The 16294-nt window shown below is 36.7% G+C and overlaps 1 protein-coding gene across 2 annotated transcripts in view; it reads left to right on the top strand.

The window, feature by feature from the left end:
* The window catches only part of gtf2e1 (general transcription factor IIE, polypeptide 1, alpha), a 44404-nt gene extending 30565 nt beyond the window's left edge, over positions 1-13839 (top strand). The window contains exons 3-5 of one of the 2 annotated variants that reach the window (XM_020520690.2): positions 2238-2439; positions 5207-5436; positions 9376-13839. In XM_020520690.2, coding sequence (XP_020376279.2) covers positions 2238-2439; positions 5207-5436; positions 9376-9794 — 851 coding nt within the window. In that variant the 3' untranslated portion in view covers positions 9795-13839. The remainder of the gene's footprint in view (positions 1-2237; positions 2440-5206; positions 5437-9375) is intronic. The other variant, XM_020520686.2, reaches the window with a different exon arrangement.
* Positions 13840-16294: the final 2455 nt, after the last annotated feature.

The raw sequence follows: 16294 nt of genomic DNA, 5'->3' as shown, positions 1-16294 counted from the left end.
CCATTGATCTGCTTTGGGACCTATGCTTATTTAACATGTTTAATTATGAAAAAAGTTATTGGGTTTTTTTGACTTGTTCTGGTGTTACGCTCCAATGTGAAGTACGGGGAGGAATGTTCTCTGGATATTTTCTAATTAACCTGTTCAGAGATGCTATTACACACTTCTGGAGCAGAACCTGAACCCAGGCTTCCTGGCCTAGAGGTAGGGACATTGCCACTATGCCACAAGAGCCCCCAAGAAAATGACCTCTTTGACTAAGCTTTTGACCATCTCCCTCAATGAGACCATGTTTTGTGTTGTTTTACAATGCTCTGCTGAAGTGGGGTGGGATCTATACTTTTTATCATATTTAAACATGAAAAAGGTATTGTTTTTTGACTTGCTGTAGTGTTACACCCCAATATGAGGTGGGCCAAAGAACGTTTTGTGCAAAATAAAAACCAAAAGAACTGAGGATGCTGTAAATCAGAAATAAAAACAGAAGTTGCTGGAAAAGCTTAGCAGGTCTGGCAGCATCTGTGAAGAAAAATCAGTTAACATTTCGGGCCTGGTGATCCTTCGTCAGAACTAATGTTTTGTGCACTCAGGATGGTGAATAGCAACACCTGACAATAGACCCACCTCCTAAATGTTAGATCTAAATTGAGCAGTAACCAAGGCTTTGAAACTTTGAAACAGCAATAGAGAAGGAAAGTGGGTGTGGAAGTGAGGAACAATCAGTAGCTGGTAACTCTAATATTAATAGGCCTGAGATGGACTGTTGTATGACAAACCCCAACAATGCTAGTTGCTAGAAGACTTTACGTGAGTATATTCTCTAGTGGCGCACACAATAATTAAAACTGTTTGTATTTTAAAAATTCAAGAGTATATAAATAGTCATTTGGTCATACAAAACATGATCATTTCTGAAAAAAAAGACTATTTTATTTTGTCTTGCACTTGATCAGACAGGTCACGGTGTTGCCATAGAAAATGCACCAATTAATGACAGCTGACAGTTAATTGCTAAATTTAAAAAAAAACAAGGCAGGTTGACCCTGGTTAAGGATTTTCTTGAGAAATGAACCAGAATACCTGCCACCTATTTTGTTGATTTGAAACCGATGAAGTGTGTGTACAACAAATTTCTCCTTGCAGAGAACAGGGCCTCGAGTACTAATATATGTAACTTATGGTTTATGTAAGTTCGAGACCACTGACAATCCTAAATTGGTTGTCAACATATTTCTTCTCACACTCCAGTCAAATAACATTCCAGCTAAAATCTCCTCTCATAATGCCCTAAAAATTTGAACCCCATCTCTTGTGTTATGCTGTAGCCCTGTATTGATCCATCCTATCTTCCTGTTCCTACTCTTACTAGCACATGTCACTGGCAGTAATCCAGCAATTACTAGCTTTGGGGTCCTAATTTTTAACTTCCAATCTAGGATCTGAAAGTCTGAGTGTAGATCCTTGCTACCTGTTCCTTTGCTACCGACATGTTGTACAACTTCTAGCTCACTCCTTTCTTCCTGCAGAATTTTCTATACCCTCTTCATGATATTCTTTATTCTGGCATCGGAAAAGCAACACACCATGCTGCAGTTGGCTTAACTATGACAGCTACATTTCTAATCTTTGCAGTTATTTTCTGTTGAATCCCTGGATTATAGCTTGTGTGGTTTGATCTGCACTCCTTCAAAGTGTCATCATTCCCTGTCAGCAGTCTCCAATACTGAGAACCCGTCTGAAATGTGGCATATGCCTGTAATGCCTGTCTCTTCCTGAGCTTGCTTATTATGTTTTTGGAATTATAAAATCAGCCAAAACCTTGGATGCAGATGTAAAGTAGAAAATTAAGCAGAAGGAAAAGCAAGGAAAGCAGTACTATAAAGAGGAAACTGCAGAATGTCGTTTTTGAGTAAATAGCCATCTGTATTATGTTGGTTTTCAAAAGAAGAACCACTTGCGTAGCACCCCTCAACTCTTCACTGACACCTTCAAGACTGCTTACTTGGTATCATTATATAGGTCCTGCCTGTCCTGATTTATTTACACCATGTTCTCTTGATCTGTGAACAATGTCACTGGATCCACTGTTTTCCATCGATGAACTTTAGCATAATTATCACAAGGGGAAGAAACAAGTGGTACGGAAATCTTTTAGAGTAAATTTTTGATAATTCATTGACAACATGGTATTCATAATGTGGTGAATGTTAATAGAAAATTCTTTTCTGTCCTTGCAGGAACATTCCGATGCACCTTCTGTCACACTGAGGTGGAAGAGGATGAATCTGCATTACCAAAGAAGGATGCCAGAACACTGTTGGCAAGATTTAATGAACAGATTGAACCAATCTATGCTCTATTGCGAGAAACTGAAGATGTTAATTTGGCTTATGAAATCCTGGAGCCAGAACCAACAGAAATTCCATCGCTTAGGGCAAGGTTAGCTTGTGATTTTAATTTTTCTTTATATCTTTATCATAACAAAGTAAAACAAGATCTGCAAAACTTGTAAAAGTTGAACTTTGAGCAGCTTTTACTTATGAATTACTTTTGACTTATCTCCCCAGATAATCAGAATTTCCAGTATAAATCTGAATACATTCATAGCATAGCATATGAATACCTTTAGGTTAAAAATGGGCAAGTAATTCAGCTGGAACAGTGTGTATATAAGATTTACTTTAGTGGCTACCATCATCATCCTGTTCTAGTATTTCTGCTTAAATAGTATTATAATTTCTTATTTGAATGTTTGATATGTTTGTGAGCCCTAGGTGGAAACCTTTTTTAAATAGAATCTTGTGCGTGATCACTTTAATTTGGTTACTTCTGGGTTAAAATTCCATTTCAGGGTTTACACACACCAATGCTAAAATTCCAGTGCAGTACTGAGGTAGTGCTGCATTACTAGGAGCGCCATCTTTCAGATAGTGTTAAACTGAGGCCTCATTAGTCTGTTCTGGTGTAAAAGATCCCATGGCATTATTTCAAATAAGAGCATGGGAGTTATCCCTGGTGTCCTGATCCATTATTTATTCAAAAGCATATTAGCTGCTCATTAACACGTAGCTGTTTGTGGGAATTTGCTGTGTGCAAATGACTGAAGAAATGCTTACAAACTTGATCACTGTTTAAAAGTACTTCATTGGCTGTAAACCATTTGAGATCTCCGGTGGTCATGAAAAGTACAATAGAAATGCAAGCGTTTCTTTCTTTCTTTAATTACATAGGTTGATATGTTGTATCTAATCATTCCATGGCACCTAGTTATGTAAGTAGTGTGTCTTTGACTTCTTATCTGTCATGTATCAGAAGTTAAAAAAGGAGACCATTTGGCCCATCAGATCTAGTCTGGATTTTATCCTTTGCACAGACACTTTTGCTTCAGTTCATAGGTGGTGCAGCCAAATCTGTCAGAGTACAGTGTAGAACCTATTACAATACTCCTAAGTACTCCCTTCCGGCTGACACTGAGTGTACCATATGCAGCTGTTCAAGAAAGTGGCTTACTACCACCTTCTCAAGAGACATTAGGGAAATGCTGGCCATGCCAGTGATACACACATTTCCATAAAAGAATTGAATTGAAAATTAGGATTTTTAACAGTTCAATATGAAGTAGTTAGGAGTTCTATTTCACTTAATTTTGCTTTTGCTAATGATCACATTTCTTCTATTTCAACTTGAAGAACATCTACCTTACAACTTCCCTTCATTTTTTAATAAAAATCATCTTTCTGTTGATTTGATTTTGCTAATTTAATTTTGGAGAATAATCTTATTTGCTTTCTTCAATCTGTCCAGCATTTTCATCCCTTTGTCATCTTCTCCAAAGTTGTCCAACCAAAACTTTATGGAAGTTCCGTACAATCTTTTATTTTGGATATCTACTCATTGTAAAATTTTGAATGTTTCATAAACCTGAAGCCAAATAGGTTCCTGGTATGTAATGTTATATCTTGATATGCCTTTAGTATCTTCTGTTACTGAATTTTCAGCAGTCTTTTCCATTTCACAGTTTTAAATGTTATCTATTTTCATCACCAATTCTATGTACTGTTTTATCTTTATTCATTCATGGGATGAGGGCGTCGCTGGCTAGGCAACATTTATTGCCCACCCCTAATTGCCCAGATGGCAGTTAAGAGTCAATCACATTGCTGTGGATCTGGAGTCACATCTAGGCCAGACTCGTTAAGGAAGGCAGTTTCCTTCCCTAAAGGACATCAGTGAACCAGATGGGTTTTTCCGACAATCGACAATGGGTTCACGATCATCATTAGATTCTTAATTACAGATATTACAGATATGCCATGGTGGGTTTTAAGTCCGGGTCCCTTGATCGTTATCTTGTTCTCTGGATTAACAGTCCAGCGATAATACCACTGGGCCATTGCCTCCCCAACATTTTAAATGGCCTTCATTTTATTTTTCCCTCTTTTGTATACTTCTAACGCTTTTCTTTATCAATGTATTTACACATTTCCCTGTTTCCCTATATATTCATAGGTTTCTCTTCTATGCGCTGCTTACTTATTGGCTTGACTTAATGAATAGCATACTTAACCCTGAATCCAAAAGCCATATGTTCACATATCACGTGAAGACTTGAACATGTAAAATGAATTATACTTCTTACCCTTCCTAAAATATTGTGGGAACTTCTCTTCCAGTTTGATTAGATAAGTGTAAGAATCCACAGTAATATTTAACTAAAACAGAACAAAAAAACTTCAGGTTTCATCTGATTTTTGGTATTTCAGTTGAACATATGTTGTATATGTTTTCAATATCAATTTTTATGTATGAAGTGCAACTGAAGCACATGTATTTCCCTTAACCTAATCAGAGTAAGGAAGTCAGAGCAGCATTATTATTCAAATCCAGATAAAAATAAATGCAACTTAAAAACGTTTTTATCAGTACATGATTGGACACAAAAAGTGAAAATGAATAGAAATCAGAAAATAGCCTATTTGTTGAAGGCATGCATTTTCAGCAGAAAATGTTCAAAATTCTAAATGTGGAGCCTCTTTTCTAGGCTGTATTTGTTCAACATGACACAATGAAGCTAGGCACAGGTACAGCAGAATAACATGTTTCTTGGTCAGTTTTTCATTCTTTGTTTATAATACTGGATTAAATTCATTCCCTTGGACTGTTTGTTGTATTTATAATTGCTAATGTTTACTGACTTCCTTTTCAGTCAACGGGCACTTGGTGCTGGCAGTGGAGCTACACACCTTCAAAAAGAATCATGGGCAAACAAAGGGCCTACGTATGAGGATCTCTACACTCAGAATGTCATCATTAACATGGAAGAACATGATGCTCAGCATAAAATTGTATCTGATGGAAAGCCTGCTAAAGAGAGACCAATCTGGATGAGGGAGAGCACTGTCCGAGGAAGCTTTAAAGATTTAGAAGAAGTGGAAGGTGAGATATCTGTTTGATTTTGTCTTTTGTTCTGGTTTGTGTGTAAGTTCATCAGAGTGAGTACTGACTGTACTGAAGCATGGAATTTGGCTTGTTTGTTTTAGCTGTTCAGTGTAAAGAGTGTAATTTGTTGCCCAATTCTTTAACTTTCTGTATTAGTTTTTAAAAATATTTTTCAAAAGGTGTACAAGTTATTTGAAGCTAAGGGTTTTGTGTTACAAAAGTGGGTGAATCAATGGATAAAATGTAATGGCCTGGAAAATGACATTCCAAAACTTATACTGTTTTCTGTTGTGATATCAACTGTAGCTCAGTGCTACAGAGGTTGAGAGTTCAAGGGCTCCTCTCAGATTTTGAGTTTGTAATTTAGGCTGATGCTCTAGTGTAGTGCTATGTCAGTGCTGCACTGTCAGAGTGCTGCCTTTCAAATAAGACTGCAAACTGAAAGCCCATTTGCCTTCTCCATGGCCATGAAAGATTGTGTGGCACTATTTTCAACATAAGGAAGATACTTTGTGGTAAGTAGCTGTTGCATTTCTTACATTATGACAGTTACGACTGAGTTAGGACGAGTGCTCTGTCTTCCTGTCTCTCTCTCTCTCTCTCTCTCTCTCTATCCCACTACTCTACAAGTCGCAGTGTATGTTTAATTGTTTTGCCTGGTTCCTGATATGACCAATCATGTGCTTTCTCTAGACTTAGAATGAAAAAGTCCGTCATCCAATTTGTTTAATAAATAAAAGGTTATCGATTTATCGTAAAACAAAACTTATTCCACTCAGATGCAAAACCGGTTAACACACTTAATTTGTAATAGGAAAATATGAACCACTTCACTTGTACAAAGCACTTTAGTCCAATAAATCTTAGTTCTTGGATGCAAGAAGTATAAAGTTTGAGATGTTTAGATGGCTGTCAGTGTGACATTCTCGTGTACAAAGACAAAGATATCGCTAAACACATACCGTTTTCTCTATGGATCTTTGTCAACTTTGTTCAAGAAGTAGAGATGAACACTTTGAGACTTTTCTTGCAAGAGCAGCTGGACCAGGACTCCAGTTACCATACTGAACCCACAGTGAATGTTCTTTATGGAAATAGGAGAGCTGAACTGGCAAGCTTTCTTTTAGCAGGCTTTTTTCCAGCTACTTCAAAAAATAGTCAAAGCAGAAACTGAGACCCAATAGTCAAAGTCCTAGGTATGTGGTTTTTAGTGAAAAATAAAATCAGCCAGCACAAGAAAAGTGACTATCAAAAATGTCTTAATAAAAAAAGTTCCAATATTGACCACTTCTGTTAAAAAAAAATCAAAGTATCTCAATCCTTCAAATTTAAGTCCACAAAAGTAATAAGTAAGACAACAGTGCCTTTTTGAAAGCATTTCGGGGCTTCATGAAACAAAACTTCCACTTCTTTATACCATCTCTTTCATAACCTCCAGTGTCCCAAAACATTTTATAGCCTATGAAATGCAGTCACTGTAGTATGTAGGAGACATGAAAACCAATTTGTGCACACCAAGCTGTCACAAACTGCAATATGTTATTGGCCAAATAAACTGTTTTAGTTTTATCAACAAAAGAATAAATTTTGGGCAGGATACTCCGAGAAACTCTCCTCGTTTAAAATAGCCCTGGATCTTTTGCATACATCTAAGGGGTTTAAAACTTCATTTGTAATACATATCTCCAATAGCACAGCACTCCCACAGTACTGTACTGGAGTGTCCACTTAAATTTTTGTGCTCAAGTCTTTTGAAGTGAGACATGATCCCCTAATTTTGACTCTGAGGTGAGAATGCTATCAACTGAACCGTAGCTGGCACTGAAGTTATGAAAGACAATGTATAATTGCAAACTTTTAAAAATTTTCCATTACAAGATTACTCCTGTAAAATAACGTGAATACAGCACAAGCATAATGTCAAATTATGTGCCTCACAGCTGGTGCAGTCAATGGCTTACCCAATCTCCATCAAACCCAACATTAACCACTTAGAAAAAACAAGAGCAGATATGTGATAACACCACTAGCTGCAAGTTCTCCACACCATCCTGACTTCAAAAAATTTTAATACAATGCTGAATGTGGTTGATGATAGGGTGGCAGCATCAGCACTGTTGGATTAAACCTAGATGGTGTGGCTGTGTTTGTCATAAGGGGAGTAGCACAGCAGGCCAAAGCCTTTGATGTGACAGACTGCTTCTACATTTTCTATATGGGTCTTTTGTAAGCCACTGATGATGGAGTATGGGTGCTAAGACATCCAATGAGCCTGTTCGTGGTTGATAGGCTGTCAATATTGAGCAACTCTTTGCCTTTATGGTAATTTAATGTTGAGACTGGTGATTCAGGGGTGACTGGGATTCCACAAAAGAGTTATTCCAGAGTCTTTTAATTTTTTTTGGAATTTCGTCTTTTGGTACATACGAACAGACTCAGGAACATACAAGTCGTGAGCAGCAGCTGTCCATTCAGCTGCTCAGTCCTGTTCTGTCATTTAGTAATCTGATAATAAATTCAAATCTGCACTTCCATCTACCCCTGATAACCTTTCTCCCCCTAAGATCACTTACTTTCCGTGGGGCACTGATGGAGAGTGCAGCATGAATGCTGACCTAATGTCCCCTCTGTTGCAAACATCACTCCCTTACACATCCATCAACTGAAGAAAGCCCACAGGCTGGTGAAAGCTATTCACGATGTACCTCACTAACCATTCTATGATGACCTGTTCAATCCACCTACTCCTACCTACCATCTCAGCACTCCATGGGGAGCAACCTTCCTGAACAAGTTCTGCCAGCACATGTCCTTTGGATCAAGGAATGGCAAAGTCATAAAGTCACTACCATCTTTCTTCTGACAAACCCCACTTGTCAAATAACAGGTTTGAATTACCACAGCGTAGTGGTCCTTGCTAAATGGGTTCAGGACAAGCCAAGGCCCCTGTGCAGCCAACCTCAACCACTGCAACATCAGTTCAAACCCATTTTCCCCTTTTGTAGAGACACAAACAATGCTGCACATTACTAAGAGATAGTAGGAACTGCAGATGCTGGAGAATCCGAGACAACAAGGTGCAGGGCTGGATGAACACAGCAGGCCAAGCAGCATCATAGGAGCAGAGAGGCTGACGTTTCGGGCCTAGACCCTTCATCAGAAAAGGGCAGACTCATCACTTTGCACTCAGCAAATGATGAGGCTATTGTTTAGCTCTGAAAATTTGCTGTTGCTGATTAAATGAATTATGCTGAATGTCATCAGTTTGCCCAAATGCTTTTAAAATTACAGCCACAGATAGTTGCTGTCTTCAAAAGCGTCCTAAATCCATGGTTCCAGACGTGTGTAATAGCATCTCTGAACAGGCTGATTTGAAAATGGCTAGATTAAGCAGGGGAAAAAGGGTCTTGTGGCAGAACAGTCATGTCCCTTCCTCTGGGCCCAAGTCTCTCATGCTCCACCAGTGCATCATAACATGTCTAAACAGATTAATTAGAAAATATGCTTAAAATAAGGGGAAGAGTGCAATTCTTCTTATATAGAGAGATAATTTAATTTCTATTGATTACCTTCTGTTGATTTTTGTCAACTTTATTTTTATCATTGACACTAGTGTGGCTTTTTTTTTTCCCTCTGTTATCTCACTGCTCTGATATAGCAGTGTGTTGGTGAGAATGTGAGCATCTTGGAGTGGCTCATTGACTTTAATAGACCAGCACTTTGGACCAGTCTGGGAGAGACTAAGCCAGAACTGTCTAAATGAGGAAGAAAAGACTGCCAGCTGATTAATGCTATGTATTTGCTTTGTGATTATCTTTAAAGTTTATAAGCAGCTGTAATCATGCTATTCATATTCAGACTGTTGCTATAGGCATAAATGAACTTCTTTGGAAATCCATTTTTAAAAGCATTTCTTCACTGCTATGTGTATTGTAGGTAATAATGATGTTGACTCATACCATGATCGTGAGGGGAAAGGGAATCCAATGGAAGCAAATGAAGAAGTCATGCAAACCCTGCTTATCCATGAAAAGAAGAGTACATCTGCAACTGTGGCTGCAGCTGCTGCAATCCCAACTTCAAATGCTAGTGATTCAGAAAGTGATACTAGTGAATCCGAGGATGAATCACCTCGGCCACAGGCACCTGCAGCGTCATTCCCAGCAGCAGCAGCAGCAGAAGATGATGAAGAGTTTGAAGAAGTGGAGGATGAGCCAATTGTGATGGTAGCAGGTCAGCCATATTCGTACAGCCAGGTCAGCCAATGCGTTGAGCTAGTGACACAGATGACTGCTGAAGAGAAGGAAGCATATATTGCCATGGGGCAAAGAATGTTCCAGGAGATGTATGACTGACCATTGTCACAATACAATAACATTTTAAAAATCACAATCGTAGATTTTCTAAGGTTTTACTAGTCAGTGTTTCCACAATTTTAATTGTCTCTGCCAAATTGTTAAGAGATAGCATTGCTTTCTAAACAAAATTACAGGCTGGATTTTAGAAGTATTTCAAATCATAAGTATTATTTTTAAGAGATTAAAAGGATGCAGTGCTCGATTAATTTTAAAGCTGTGTACTTCACAGGATTCTTATTTTTATCGCATTGTTCCCTCCTGTCTAGGTGACACTTAAATTCATGAAACACCCTTTGAGCCAGTATAGTTGAATGAGGCAGTGATGCATCCTGTTCAACTAAGAAAAAATGTTTTGCTGCATAGTGTCTTGGCCCTTGCCAAGTAGAAATATGACCCCCTTGTGCTCCATTAAGCCTTGTGGATAATTACCGATAAAACTTGCCCATCTGTGACAACGGGCAAATTTTTAAGTGTTGAACAGCAATGGGATTCAAGCTTGGAAGCTGTTGGTTAGAAGTTAGTAGCTTATTCACTTGAACTACCAAATTCAGCAGTAAATCATAAAATCAACAAAATGTTTGTCCCATGGTACAAAATTTGTTTTTGGTTCTTTTTAAAGAATACTTTGTTTTAACATTTGCAATAAGCAAGACTGAGAGCAGACAGACTTGTTAAAACTGGGTGAGCTATGTCACTGCAGAGGAACTGTAAATTAATTGTATTTCTCATATTTGCAGGTAAAGCGAATGTTGATTGAACTTGTTAAAATATTTCATTAAATATTATCAATCTAGTTGCTCCTGTGGTTCAGCACCCCCTGCCATGCAGAACAGAAATGTTCCAGATTAAATTTTCAACTGTTATTGAGTTTGTTGATCTTAGCTGGAACAGTAGATAAGATGTCTAATTAGCTGGGGCTCTGCAGCTAAATTATCTGAAAATCAGCTAAAGCTTCTGCTTCTGATCCTGACTCAGCTGTCTCTACTGAAAGTGCATACGTCTGGACGACAGGTGAGGATTAGGACCAGTTGAAATGTCCTCTGTAGTCAGACAGCTGCTAGTGTTCAGTGTCAAGGTGTGGATACTTAGTGATGCTTGTTAGCTTGGAATTTTACCACTGGAAGTTATTACCTTCAGGAAAGAAGGGGAGAAGAATTAATCACATGATTTTGTTTGAATCTAAGCAAAATGAGTAGCTTTTATTTGAAATGAAAATATTATAGAGTAATGCAGTTTTAAAATCAGCTGGACAAGTGCCAAACCATTGTGACTCTGTCATAAGTATCAGGGACAAAGCTTAAATTCTTAGACTGTGTGAAAGTGGTCTTCAAATGTGTTTTGCTTTCTCAAGCTCCAGCGGCAGAACTTTGTTTCATGTTTCAAAATAGTTCAGTCGAGTTTTATTCTCTTGGTACCTATGCAGCAGGTGATTAGTGTAAAGTTAATTTTTAAAAGTTTTAACAGATTGAAATACTGTACTCTAAATTGAAAATGCTAGAAATACTCAGATCAGGCAGCATCTTTGGAGAAAAAAAAATAAATCTGGCACATTTACTTGTTTTTCACTTGCTGTCTAATCAAATGAGCATTACCAGCATTTTGTACATTAATTTCAGATTTCCAACATCTGCAGTATTTTACTATTGTTTTAGCTATTTTAATTTATCTGTTACGGAAAAAGAAATGTACGCCTTAACCTTCTTTTGTGTGTTCCATCATGTTTTCACTTACATCAGAGTCAATGTAATCTAAGTCTTTATGTAACTCATTACAGCCCATAGCAACATGCACCATCTTACTGGGGAATCTTTTTGAATATCAGACAAATATTGTAATTGTGGATCTGCAGTTTAGTTTTGCAGCCAGGTTAATATGACAGCCTATAAAAAGTGAAAGGAAATCTCGTCCGCTGTTAATCTTTCCATCTCCTGAAATCTACACTGGTTGGGTGAAACGCATAGAGGGTCATGGAAATATACATAATGGAAAACTAGAACATGTATTTGCCAAGTCATAACTGTTTAATTAATGTTAAAAAAGCTCTTCCAACAGGGAAGAGATGACGTATTATAGAGTATTGTCACATCATGCAATGTATTTTTATTACTGTTCATCAGTCCAGTGAATACTTGAGATAGATTACAAGGCTGTAATCTAATTCAGAAGATTCAGGTTAAAACTAAACTGGGAGAGATCCCGGACTAGTGATGTAATCTGAATCCTGGAAACACGTCTTCAAATTAGCACCTTACTGACTGTTTGTTTGTTTTTGTATCATCTATTCTAAACAAGTTAATTTCTATGTGAAACTAGGTCATTTTCTGAAGCTGGTAATGCGTTTTGTCTTATGATGCATGATAATCATAAAAAGGCACTGATGCCACTTCTACCAGTTTCTAAGAAACTCTTGGTGGATTGCAAGGAAGCATTCTTTTCTGATCTTATAAATAGTTATGCCTGTGTAGTGAACTGTATGTTGCTCTTTTCATGCATGAACCAGCCACTGTTAAGTGCTGTTAGCAAAGCAATATTTATTGTATGGGTGTCTAAACTTAGTGATTTGCAGACAACTATTATTGTTTCCATTTGTCATAAATATTAGATGTGAAGGGTAATATTCAGCCTATCCCTTTTAATTCAATGGTTAAGTCAAATTCTTCAATGATTAAATTTCTTTTGCAATAAATAACAATTTTGTATCATATATATGTATTTAATTGGATATTACTGAATTGTTCATTCTTTCACACAAAATTTTCTTTCAAGTTAGTTTTCCACTGTTGCCATCCATGGAATAAATCAGTTCCATTGCTATTTTTCTATGATTCTTTCACTAGTGTACAGAAGTACCAAATAGTCCATTGGTGCTATTCTAATATCAACATATTGTGAGCTTAATGCCGAAAGGGAATAAAAACTGCATGGAATTATTTAACAATTGCTGATTATTCAATTAACTGATCAATGCCTCTGATCTATATTTTTGAGGGGAAGAAATCTAGACCAGGCAAGAATTAAGAATCCAGGCAAGTCTGATGGGCACTGGAAATTTTGAGTCTACTGGAGTATGTAGATTACCTACTAGCAGCATCCAGTGGCAGACATCAAGTACTGCAGTGACAAAGTACATTGCTGCTCTTCACTGCAGTTGTGGGTTTTACACAAATTGAATACATGTCACAAAGTCAATTGAAATTTTTTTTATGCAGCTAAATTGAATGCCTTAGTCTCATTCCAATAAAAATTGGCCCTAATACTGTGCATGCAGAATACAATTTTAGATTGTACCATATTATCAAATGAATAAATGTAAGCAGCTAGTTTTAAGATCATAAAAGCAGATTTCTGTCTTCCTTCCTGATAGAAAAAATGAAATGTAACACTCAGTCCACATCACTGGAAATGCATTCTGACAAAAAATTGTTGGAAATACTCAACAGGACTGGCTGCATCTCTGAAGAATGAAACAGAATTATGGTTTCAGATTTTCTCAAACATGACTTCTCTATTTTTTTCAAACAGCACTATAGAATGAAACTGAATCAATTTCAGTTGTGCTTACTCTTGTGCTTAAACATGATTTACCATTATAGATGTACATGGATCCAAGAGAATTGAAAACTTATTTGGACTATTGGGTGTGTAGTTTCTTCTTAATGTGCAAGCCAGAAGACTTGTCCTGCTATATAACTCCTCCATGTACAAAATCATTGTTTACAACTGTACTAGATTATCGGGGAAAGGATACATACTAAAACATTGTACATTCTCAGGCAGGAAATAAATAAAGGACCCATTTGAAAAAGATCTGGGGAAAAGAGACTACTTCCTAACTTCACCTCATGTCCAAAATCATTAATAAATTGTAACTCAGTTTAATGTTAATGTCATCAGAACTGGTAAATTATTCACACTTAAAAATGAAATTGTGCTATTTAAGAAAATATCCTTTTAGAACCAAAACCATAACCAGTGTATTTTACTTGGTGCTTTTTATTCAGTTTTATTTGTTTTTATTTGGAAATAAATGTTTTGCATTATGTTAATTGTGTCAGTTGTTATTTTGGATAAAATCTCATTTCAACTGTCCTTATATTTTGCTGAATTATAACAGTTCACAAGTAAAACAAAAAGAGTTTTGACAAATTTGATAATCTACAAGCAGAAATAGAGGTATGTACATCTTATATGAAGAGGGAGAATCTTACAGCCAAAGTAACAGTATAATAAATGTTTATATGAACACATTTGGTAAAAGGAACTTTTTAAAGGGACTTGCTTTCTTGAAAATGAACATAGTGAGATTATTATAGGAGAAAAGGAAACAGCAGTATAATAAAGTGCTAGAGAAACTCAGCATGGTCTGGCAACATCATCTGTGGAAAGAGAAATACCACAAACATTTCAAACCCAGTGACTCTTCTTTGGAAATAGCAGAGTTTATTTAACAATGCACAAATGGGAATTGCTGGAGAAACTCAGCAGCTCTGGCAGCATCTGTGGAGCAAAAGCAAATACTTAGACTCTGTACTGAAAAACGCAAGATAGAAATCTTGAGCGACTTCTGGAAGAGAAAGAAGGAACTCGACTAATAAAAACCTTACTGAGCAAACTATTAATGGTCAGGTAACTGAAATGATCAGGATCAAGTGAGATGCAGTTCAACAACTGAAGACTGTTCGAGACAAATTAGCAAGAGATTAACTGTGATTTTGCCGACTGGGGTTACTGGCACAACAGACAAGGAACAACAGATCACCTTTGGTGTCCCCTGAAAATGTAACACTTTCCAAATTAAATTATTGAGTTAGTTTCAATTCAAAAGATTTTAGACTGTAAACCTTGTCTGAATTTTGGATACAGCATTTAGTGAATATAATAGGCCACGATTTGCTGTCAAAATAATAATGAGGCTAAAGGGACAAATGTCGACTTAAATTCAAATATCTAAAAGTATCTGACCAAGACGCACAACTTAACCATCAGCTTCACAAAAATGGCATCTCACTATCTGTCTTCCATCACTGTGCATCAAAAATTTGATGTTGCTACGTTGCACCATCAATATGAGCTAAACTCAACATTGAAAATAATATTTTATATTTCAGTTGAAGGACCATTTTAACAATGTAATCATGTTAATTACTGCACTTTCAACAATTTGCTATGCAGACAGTTGTATAATCCAAACACAGAAAAGCAAGTACAGTTGGTGGCAGATGTTGTTCGATGATCTGCTGCGGCAAATTATGGCGAGATCCCTCTTTTTATTGTCACCTGAATCCTCATCACAGACCACTTAACACTTACAATTCTAACAAAGTCCCTTTTGGTGTATTCCAAGGTTTTGTTTATAATTTTCATTATTGTTTAATACATTTATGCTGTTGAATGCAAAGAAACTTTTCAGAATGGTAAAATTTCCATTTAGCAATCTTTGAGTTCAGTAGTTTCTTGGCAGCAGATCTCCCATGCTAGAGAGAAATAACCCAAAGAATGCTAAGTTATTCTTTGATAAAAATTCTCCGAGTGCAAAAGTTCCTTCAATTACTGACTTTGCAGTTTGATGTTGCTATTCGATTAGATTAATTGCACTACATTTATTCCCTTTATTATTTCAAATATACTTGTCAATTCTCATCTCTAACCTATTTTTAGGGTGAACATTTTACTTTGAATTTCTAAATTTATCTATCGATCTGTTTTACATGGTTCTGAAGACAACTTTCCAATGACATTGGAGCATGGTGTGATCTGTTTTCAGTTTTTTTTTTAAATCTTTTGTGATTGAATTCTCATGTAACGTTGAATCTGTTGTAAAATAGAGGAGAGTTACAGGCTGTTTCTTTGGGTGTGAAATTTATTAATGGCTGGTTGGTTGAAAATTGACTGACCATTAAACACCAATTCATTCATTCTCGTTTGTTCCTCACTAGCCTTAATGATAAATGTGCTGTGGTATTAGAAATGGTATTAATATGCATCATTCCCATGGCAGATAATTGAGTATGCTGTTAGACAGTTTGGAGAGAATTTGGTATAATTATGCGATTGCATCACATCTCACAAGGTGGCAGAGATAGAAAGATGCTTGATGGTCTGTGGTGTGAGAAGATGAATAGAAGATTGAGATAAAGCGGAAGATTGTTAACAAGTGAGGAGAAGGCCCTTTGCCATACAGTACAGTAATGACTGATCTGAATGTGGCCTTTAGTGTTTTTGTTTGCACCTCCTTGTCTAATAAAATACTGTACAAAGTGGCCTTGAAAACATTCAATGACTTAGTCTCCACTGCACTCTGAGGTAGAGAATTCGTAAAATTGAATCGAAAAAAAACTTCCTCATTTCAGTCTTAAATAGGAGACCCATCATTTTGAAACCGTGTCCCATTGTTCTTGATTCCTCCAACAGAGGAATAACATCACCTCTCATTCTTCTAAACTCCAATCTGTATAGACCAACCTGTTTAACCTTACCTCATAAAAAGAAAGCACTTC

The sequence above is a fragment of the Rhincodon typus genome, chromosome 11 (assembly GCF_021869965.1).
Source record: "Rhincodon typus isolate 14 chromosome 11, sRhiTyp1.1, whole genome shotgun sequence".
NCBI classification, from domain to species: domain Eukaryota; kingdom Metazoa; phylum Chordata; class Chondrichthyes; order Orectolobiformes; family Rhincodontidae; genus Rhincodon; species Rhincodon typus.
This window is presented reverse-complemented; position numbering and strand designations above follow the sequence as displayed.